The sequence below is a fragment of the Lactuca serriola genome, chromosome 9 (assembly GCF_051521515.1).
Source record: "Lactuca serriola cultivar US96UC23 chromosome 9, Lser_US96UC23_V15, whole genome shotgun sequence".
Classification (NCBI taxonomy): Eukaryota; Viridiplantae; Streptophyta; class Magnoliopsida; order Asterales; family Asteraceae; genus Lactuca; species Lactuca serriola.
In genome coordinates, this window is record NC_136416.1 from 14,263,728 (window position 1) to 14,273,487 (window position 9,760).

Sequence of the window (9,760 nt, forward strand, 5' to 3'; positions counted from 1 at the left end):
TTTTAAATTTTTATTATTTATATATAAAAAAATAATATATAATAAAACAAAATACAAATCCATTAAAAAAATAATTTATATATATAAATCTTACGGTCCATTCCGATTTTATACGACTTAAAAAATTTGAAACAGTAAACCAAACCGCTCATTACAGTTTGAAAAGTTTGAAACCGCAAATTAAACCGTAAAAAGAAATACAAACCATAAAACGAAACAGATGACCGGTTTGACTGGTTTTACGGTTTCAAACCGAACCGTAAATACCCTAGTTCACATGTTCATTCGTGTATATTTTATCACGAGAAGGAGACCTAGTTCCATTTATATTTCGAAAACAACAAATAACTGAATTTAAAAATAATAATAATAATAATAATAATAATAATAATAATAATAATAATAATAATAATAATAACTTGATTAAGAAAAACTATAAAACCATATTTACTCTATGACTACAATCCTGATTATTGATAGTAGCCCTAGATCTTGAATAACAGTGATTGCTCTGGCCCTCAACGAACCGGCTGCTGCTTATCAGGTAAATCCTCCAATTTGTTTTGCATCTTGTTGGCTGGTTTGGTGGATGTAATTGGAGGCATAAACTACGGCGAGCGACTAAACTCGAAATTACAAGATTGGGTTTTTCTTATAAGTTTGGAATTCTCAATGATGTTTGTCTGTCTTGATTTTGTTTGTACCGATACGAAGAGAAATTTTGAAACTTTTTGTGGTTTTGAACCTACACGATGAGAAATTTCGAAACCTTTTGTGGTTTTGAACAGATACGTAAAGAAATTTTGAAACTTTTTGTGGTTTTGGTATTTGGTAAATGAGCCTGGGCTTACCCAGGTAATCCGTTTTAGGGCTTTTTGGATGGTGTTGTTTCATACCCACCGTATTCGTGTAATTGAGCAGCTGAACATGATTTCAAGTTGTGTGTTTGTAGTTGAGTCAAAACCCCTAAATATGAATATGTTTGTTAGTAGTAGGTAAAGCATACACCACACTGTATATGAGTTTTTGTTTGGTTTTAGTGACTGAAACGAAGTGTATGTAGTAGGTTATTTTGGTTTTTGGTGATTTCATACTCTGTTATATGTATCATGAGATAAGATGATCTGATGATGTGTTGTTATATTATGATTTATTTATGCATGGGTTTGAAGGGATGAGACGAGAAGTAGAAGATGTTGTGGAGTTGATGCAGCACATACAATCACGGTTGCCGATAACAGAAGCGGCCCGCACGAGCGTGTTGTCCAAGTCATGGCTACACGCTTGGCATACTATTCCTATCCTCAGGTTTCGTGTTCGCAGCGAACAAAATGGAAACGGCATGAAGTTGGTGGATGTGGACCACACTCTGATAAGGTATCTCTGTGACAACATACCAATTGAAAGGTTTGAGCTTCTTATCGACATTGAGAACCAGGAGTCAGCTTCTCATGCTGAAAAATGGATTGGTCCTGTGGTAACTACCAAAGCTTCTTGTCTCAAAGAGTTATCCCTCTCACTCTTCCTTTATGGTGCCCCGTTTACATTGCCAGATGAGATACTCTCGTCGGGTGAAAACCTGAGTAAGATAGACGTTTCATCCCCGCTGAGGCACCATTCTGTTATTTGGATGACAACGACTACTCCTACTCCTGTGATCAACTGTGTGTCCCTACGAGAGCTGCAATTGGATGGTGTGTGCATAGGTGAAGAGGCACTCCATGACATATTGTCGTCTTGTAGCCGGCTTGAGAAGATTGTGCTTATACATTCTTGCAAGGGGTTCAAAACCATCAAGGTTAAAAACCTCCCTTGTCTTTATGAATTGACAATATCTTCTTCACAAGATGTTCATAATACTGCTTTGGAAATCAGTCATGTCCCAAATCTCGGCGTGTTTACCTGCGATCTACCTTTTCTATTCAAAGCCCCTGCCCCGCATTCAATATCATTAGGAAGCAGCGTGACAGAGTTAACCCTAGGTGGTTATGGTATGGTAACTGGCAACGCGTGTCTGAAAATGATCGAATCGGGATTTCCTTTTCTTGAGAGTTTAACACTTGATGATATGAGATCTTGGAAGTCGGAAAGCTTCCATTTCACATGTGCTTCCATCAAGAATTTGACCCTGCGGGATTGCCAAAGCATGCTTACGGACATACAAGTTCATGCTCCAAAATTAAATTTTTTCTGGTTCGGTGGGGCCGCATTGCCTACTCTCTTGTTTCCTGTCTCTAGTACTCTCTTCAAGCAAATCTTTTCACTCAGTCTCAGCCTTCCTGTTGATGTGTATTTTTTTCTTAAGATGAGGGAAGCACTCGCGTTATCATGCAAGTGCGACATTTATATAATAACTTACAACTATACTACTACTATGTTGCCATTCGACGACATCGACATGGATGATCTAAGAACAAGGCTCCTCTTGTTTCCTCCTGCTATGAACGTGCAACATCTGTGGTTTGGAACAGTAGATGATGAATGCCTGTGGGAACGATCCCTATTTTTTGATGCATTCTTTGAGATTTGCCATCCCAAGTATGTATATGCAAAGCCAGACTCGTACTTCAGACAAAACAATCACTTTTGCAGACTCATGCTGAGGGAGGTCTTGGAGAAGAATACCACCCCATATTGGCCTCATTACCTGGAACATGTTCGAATAAGAAGGGATCGTTATCAAAAATGGGAAACCCTAACAAATTCCCACACAAGCCTTCTGGCTTCTAGTGTCTACATGATCTTCAATCTAAAGTGGCGTTAGTTATTGTGGGTTGGGTCATGTCTTTTTTTTTTTTTTTTTTCATGTTTGTTTTGTAATAAGAAGACTGAACCGGAACCCGTATTGGCCTCATTACCTGAAACATATTCAAATGAGAAAGACTCGTCATCAAAAATGGGAAACCCTTAACAAATTCCCAGAAGCTTTCTAGACGGGTCGGCTCCTCACTTCAATCTAAAGTGGCGTTAGTTAACCGACATGTCTGTGTGGGTTGGGTCATTTGTTTTATTATTTCATGTTTTTGTTGTTTTATGTATGTTTCGTGTTGCAAACATATCGTTATTGGATAGCAATGTTTAGTGTGCTTTATTCTAATTATACAGATACCTTATTTTACCCATCATTTATGAGTTGTTTGGGCTTTGATATTGACTTTGAAGTTTGGATTTAGGGAAGTTGTAGAATTAATCTTGATGAGTTTGATGATGTTTTAGCAATTAACAATGTTTATCTTTGAAATGCTTCTTTGTTGAATGCATTGATTTTTTTTTATAAAGTGCTGAGTTTGAAACTAAATAATGAATTTTTGAAGAACCGATAACCGAACGGAATACCCCTATAAGGTCTAATTTCGGTTCTTCAGTTAACAGTCATCCCTAATGGAACCTTAATCATTTTAGGTATGATAAAGGCCAAAATTAAATTGTAAAGGTCGTCTATGTTACAACTGAAAAAAGTTAAATTTATTAAGAAAAACCATAAAACGGACCAAATATGCAACTTACTCTAAAACAAAAATCTTGTTCGGAGGAAAATAGATAAAGCATGAGCCCTAGATCATGAATAACAGTGACTTCTTTCACCCTCGACAAACCAATTGCTTATCGGGTAAATCCTCCAATTTGTTTTGCATTTTGTTGCCTGCTTTGGTGGACTTAAATCCTACATATGAACAATCGAAGACATAAAGTACAACGACTAAACTCGAAGTTATAAGATTGAGTTTTTCGTGTAAGTTTGGAACCCATGGTATCTATCAATGTCTGTCTGTCTTGATCTTGTTTTTGTAACGATACGAAAGAGAAATTTTGAAACTTTTTGCGGTTTTGAAGATATTTAAAGCTATTTGGTATTCTTGGCTTCAATTCATGGTTCAATCAACATCCACTACAAAAATAAACACCTACAGGGACGACATTTGTCGTCGCTATAGGCTCCCTATAGGGACGACCTATCGAAGGCATAAAGTTGACAATTTTTTATTGACTCTTGAAGATACAAGGACGACTTCTTGTCTCAACATGTTAAGCTGGAAAAGATATGGGTTTGACGCGTTCTTGAAGCACCTATAGAGACGGCCTATCGCTCTAATAAATAACAAAAATTGAAAATAATATTTTTTTAATCGGAAATTAAGCTTTTGGGATAAATATAGGGACGACTTATAGTCCCCGTAGCTTTCTATGCCCAATATATATATATATATATATATATATATATATATATATATATATTAATCTATTTAATTGGAAAATAAGAAAATGACATCGTTTGTTTGTGGTTATAGGGACGATAGGTCATCCCCATAGGGTTATGATCTGAGAATCTCAGATCTTTTCTGTTGCTCATTGATTAGCTTGTCTCAGGATTCGTCTCCCCCCTTCACCACCCGTGTTTAACCTAACCCTTTAACACCAGTTCATTAACGTCTCCATCTCCATTTCTCATTCGTTTAAGGCTTTTAGAACTCGAGCAAATCTCTATTTTCTACTTACAAGTTCGATCAAGCTCATGCGCATCTCCATTTTTCTATGTTTTTTTGTTCCTTCTTCTCCATCTCCTTGTGATTTTGTATGGTTTCATAGTTGCTCTCTCAGGAGCCGATTTGCTCACATTGAATATTGAGGGAATTTGTTTTGATATTGTGATTATTGTTAGAATTGATTGTCAGGAATTGAATGTGGTTGTTATGAACCCATAACGCTTACATTTTTCTTTTGCTTGATGTCGAGCATTTTGAATTTATATTCTTGGTGTGAAAATAAAAAAAAAAATGTTAGAAAAATGAGAGAAACGTGAGGAATGTGGTGATGAAAATAAGTGTTTATATCATGTAATGTATTATTATTATTATTATTATTATTATTATTATTAATAAAGAAAATAAAAAGAAAATAAGAGAACACACATTCATCACATGCCGTTATGTGATTATATATATATATATATATATATATATATATATATATATATATATATAAAGGTTCAAATGAGAACCAAAAAAGATTAAGAACCTAAGAACCAACTAATTAAGAGAAATTCTTGTCAAAACACGGAATGACATAAGCTGTAATTCTCACGAAATAGAAGGTTTACTATGCATCATTTAAGCAAAAAAAACACTGTGGCAATTTCGTGAATATTCAAAACATATTACCCGATTCTTTAATATGTCGGAACAAATCAAAACTCTAATTAAATTCACGACTTTTTCGAAACAACAAAACTCCCTCATTCAATTCACTGCAACACGATCTTCGTTCTATTCTACTGATTTGGAAATAATCGAACGAGAATTCTACAGAAATCTATTCAATATGATGACAAAAAGGCGTAAAAAAATAGAATTTGGAAAAAAAATCGACAGATAATTCAACTGATGAAGGAATGGCGATGAATATTTCAGCTGAAGAAGCTCAATTCACAACGATCAAAACTACGTCTGAAAAAGAACAAACATTGAAGAGGTTGATTTCAACAGACGAATCTCAACCTACAAACAAAGCAACCGTCATAAAAAAAGGTAAAACCCTAAATACAGTATAAAAACTAAATAAATTCAAAAAACTTGCAAAAATGAAAAAATATTAGATGATTATTATGTTATTACGTAAATTTTTTTAAAAAGTATCACTGTGTTAAATTGTGAATTTGAGATTTTATAGATTTGAATATAAAAATAGTTTTAAACTGACATTGTAATAATAATTTTGAATTATGAATGTTGAAGTTTATAATGTGAATATATATTAATGATTTTATAGATTTATAAATTTAAGATAATGGTATTCAATTGTGAATAATGATAATGGTTTAAAACTGTGATTATTTTTAAAAATCATAAAATTTCATTTTCCTATTAATTATATTTTCAGATAAGGGTAAAAACATTTTGACAAAAAAATCAAAACAGAAAGATAAATATCTTCAAGGGACAACAAGACAAACAATGTTGCAAACACCTAACAACATACATCAAAAAAATCAAGGTACAATATAAAAAATTTCTTAATTATATTTTCATGATTAAACTGTGAATTTTGAAGAAGATAAAGTTCTTGACAAGAAGAAAAAACAGAAAATGAAGAAAAAGGAAAAGGAACAAGAAGTTCAAGGTACATTTTAAAACTATATACAAATAATTGATTACTTATTTAATTTCTCATATAATAGTTCCTTATCATTACGTAATATATGAACAAAAACAATTGAAAATTCACAATATAATAACATTTATATTATACATAACCAAATACATTCACAGGTTAATAACAGTTAGAAGATTGTAATTATACTTTAAAAAAACATTTATCAACAAAAAATACAAATATTATAAATAAAAAACAAAAAAAAGGAGAATTCACTGTTTAATTGGAAATGATAAATAAAATTAACAAATAAAAACTCTATTTCAAACATTTACATGTGAAAACAAGTACATACATAAACAAAATCAGATTATAATAACAATTACAACACCATATTTACAGTTAAAAAACTATTATTAGAATACATATATTAATATATATGAACAAAAACAATTGAAAATTTACAGTATAATTACATTTATATTATACATAACCAAATACATTCACAGGTTAATAACAGTTAGAAGATTGTAATTATACTTAAAAAAACATTTATCAACAAAAAATACAAATATTATAAATAAAAAACAAAAAAAAAAAGAGAATTCACAGTTTAATTGGAAATAATAAATAAAATTAAAAAATAAAAACTCTATTTCAAACATTTACATGTGAAAACAAGTACATAAATAAACAAAATCAGATTATAATAACAGTTACAACACCGTATTTACAGTTAAAAAACTATTTATCATATTAGAAGACACATATTGTAATATATGAACAAAAACAATTGAAGATTCACAGTATAATTACATTTATATTATACATAACCAAATACATTCACAGGTTAATAACAGTTAGAAGATTGTAATTATACTTAAAAAAACATTTATCAACAAAAAATACAAATATTATAAATAAAAAAAAAAAAAAGAATTCACAGTTTAATTGGAAATAATAAATAAAAGTAACAAATAAAAACTCTATTTCAAACATTTACATGTGAAAACAAGTACATAAATAAACAAAATCAGATTATAATAACAGTTACAACACCATATTTACAGTTAAAAAACTATTTATCATATTAGAAGACACATATTGTAATATATGAACAAAAACAATTGAAGATTCACAGTATAATTACATTTATATTATACATAACCAAATACATTCACAGGTTAATAACATTTAGAAGATTGTAATTATACTTAAAAAAACCATTTATCAACAAAAAATACAAATATTATAAACAAAAACCAAAAAAAAAAAAAAGAATTCACAGTTTAATTGGAAATAATAAATAAAATTAACAAATAAAAACTCTATTTCAGACATTTACATGTGAAAACAAGTACATAACTAAATTCTATTTCACCGTATATGTAAAAATACAAATATTATAAATAAAAAAACAACTGAAAATTCACAGAATGAAACAAATTCACATCTTAATAACGGATAGAACATCGTATTCAACTACGTAAGTAATTTTTTAATGTATAAGAATTAAAAACGGATTAAATTAGTAACAGACAGAAGGAAACGAGATACCTGCTTTTGATTCACCTTCCTGTAGCACCTGATTCCTGGTATGTATTCGTGGTTATTACATCTCTTTATTTTGCATAATTAGCCTTGGACTCGGCGAGTTGAGGGACAGACTCGCCGAGTAGAAGCGGGACTAGACACGGGATTTACTCGGTCTACTCGGCGAGTAGGTCCGATGGACTCGGCGAGTAGACCCTGTTTGGACTTAAACCCTAACCCGGGTGTTTGCACCCTATTTAATCGACCTAACCTAACCTCCACTTCCCTTAGCACTCCCAGAGACCTGTAGAACGAAACCCTAGCCTCCTTTGTGTCCTTGTGGGTGATTGTTAACATTTTGAAGGTGATTTGGGGCTTAAGAGAAGAAGGAGAAGATTGAAGAGTGCAAGAAGGGAAAGAGATCCGGAATCTACTCTGTGAAAGGCCTCTATTCAGGTAGAAAAGACCCTAACTTGATCTTTAGCTCGTTAGTCCCCTTTTGTCCCTAAGAAAAGAGGTTTTAGGCCCTAAAAACCTAAATCTCTATGTGTTTATGGCTAATGTTCTGCAAGAACTTCGAATGTGGACCTTTTGGACTTCATAGTAGCATAAAGTCTCTGTGGTTGAGGTAGTGGAAGTCCCCAATGAGCATAGGACCTTTTGTATAGCTTGGAAGTGCATGTTTGAGCTCATAGGGCCATGCATGCACGTAAAGTTTACAACTTTACGTGGTAAATGAACCCTAGGACCATGGATCTATGGTCTGGAAGTGTTGCATGTCCTAGATCTGGCCTACTCAGGAAGTGGGTCGAAGGACTTGGCGAGTCCCAAGGTGGAACTCGGCGAGTTCTATGAAGATGGTCGTCGACTCGGCGAGTTGGATGAACAAACTCGGCGAGTCCTATGAAGATTGCCTGGAACTCGCCGAGTAGTTCTTCGAACTCGGCGAGTAATATGAACATCCACAGAAAACGAGGGGTTTAGGCGTCGAAGGCTCAACCCTTCGTACCTGTGCACGGAATTAACCGTATATCGTAGTCCCGAAACCCCCAAACCCTCGAATGGGGTGTTTTGGTGTGGATTGGAAGCAAGCAGAGGACCTGCTCGAGGAACTCGGCGAGTTGGTACTCGAGTCGGCCCCAAAGTCCCGGATAGCGAGTCAGGGGTGACTCAGTGAGTGAAAGAGGGACTTGGTGAGAGGGACCGGATCAGTGAGAGATGGACTCGGCGAGTTGCTCTTTGGACTCGGCGAGTCCAGCCAACTGGAAGTTGACTTTGACTTGATCTTTGACTTGGTGAGGGGTAAAAGGGTCATTTTACCCTAAGAACATCTAGCGTGTTCGACTGATCGTTTTTGTGGGAATTACAGTCGAGGGACGTTAGCAGCAACAGCAGCAGCAGTAGACAGCCAATTCCCACACAAACCAGCCTATTTTGAGGTGAGTTTCCTTTCCAGTAGGAACGGGTCTAAGGCACCAAGGCCGACCCGTGAAGACGAGATGCTAGTACTAGAGTGTGGGCCGAGCCCGTATCTTTGGGTTTAGTCAAGTATGATATATGTGTTAATATGATAGAGTTGCTTATACTTGTTGTCTGGGTGATGCTTGTATGTTATGGGTTAGCAGTTGAGTGTGGGCAGGGCCCGTATCTCTCCGAGGTAGGAGTGTGGGCTAGGCCCGTATCTCCCAGATAGCGAAGTGTGGGCAGGGCCCGTATCTTCACAGGTGTGGGTAAGGCCCGTATATCCCGGTTAGCGAAGTGTGGGCAGGGCCCGTATCTTCTCGAGTGTGGGCAAGGCCTGTAACTCCTAGCTGAACATTGGTTGTTATATGTTTGCATGGTATGGGGAACTCACTAAGCTTTGTGCTTACGGTTTTCAGTTTTGGTTTCAGGTACCTCCTCAGCTAGGGGAAAGGAGCCGGCGCGGTAGCAGCATGTCACACACACACTCTCTGGTTTCCGCATTTATGAGATTCTCTGGGATTGATACTCTGATATTTTGATTAGTTGTATGTTTTGGGTTTCAGACATGGTTCACTTTATGTTATGGTTGATCAAACGATGTTTTAGTTATTAATATTTTCTAAAGTAACGTCTTTAAAACAAAATTTTTGGTCGTGAAAATTGGGTCGTTACA

The 9,760-nt window shown here is 34.6% G+C and overlaps 1 protein-coding gene across 1 annotated transcript; it reads left to right on the forward strand.

Annotated features, from left to right (window-relative positions):
• Window positions 1-435: 435 nt before the first annotated feature.
• Window positions 436-2,897, forward strand: LOC145073433 (F-box/LRR-repeat protein At3g03360-like). The gene is made up of 2 exons (XM_079019983.1): window positions 436-544; window positions 1,173-2,897. The coding sequence occupies exon 2, from the start codon at window positions 1,175-1,177 to the stop codon at window positions 2,762-2,764; it is 1,590 nt and encodes a 529-aa protein (XP_078876109.1). The 5' UTR covers window positions 436-544; window positions 1,173-1,174; the 3' UTR covers window positions 2,765-2,897.
• The last annotated feature ends 6,863 nt before the right edge of the window (window positions 2,898-9,760 follow it).

What these genes read in the sequence shown, in the direction of transcription:
- LOC145073433 (XM_079019983.1), top strand. Translation starts at nt 1,175, where the DNA reads ATGAGACGAGAAGTAGAAGATGTTGTGGAGTTGATGCAGCACATACAA.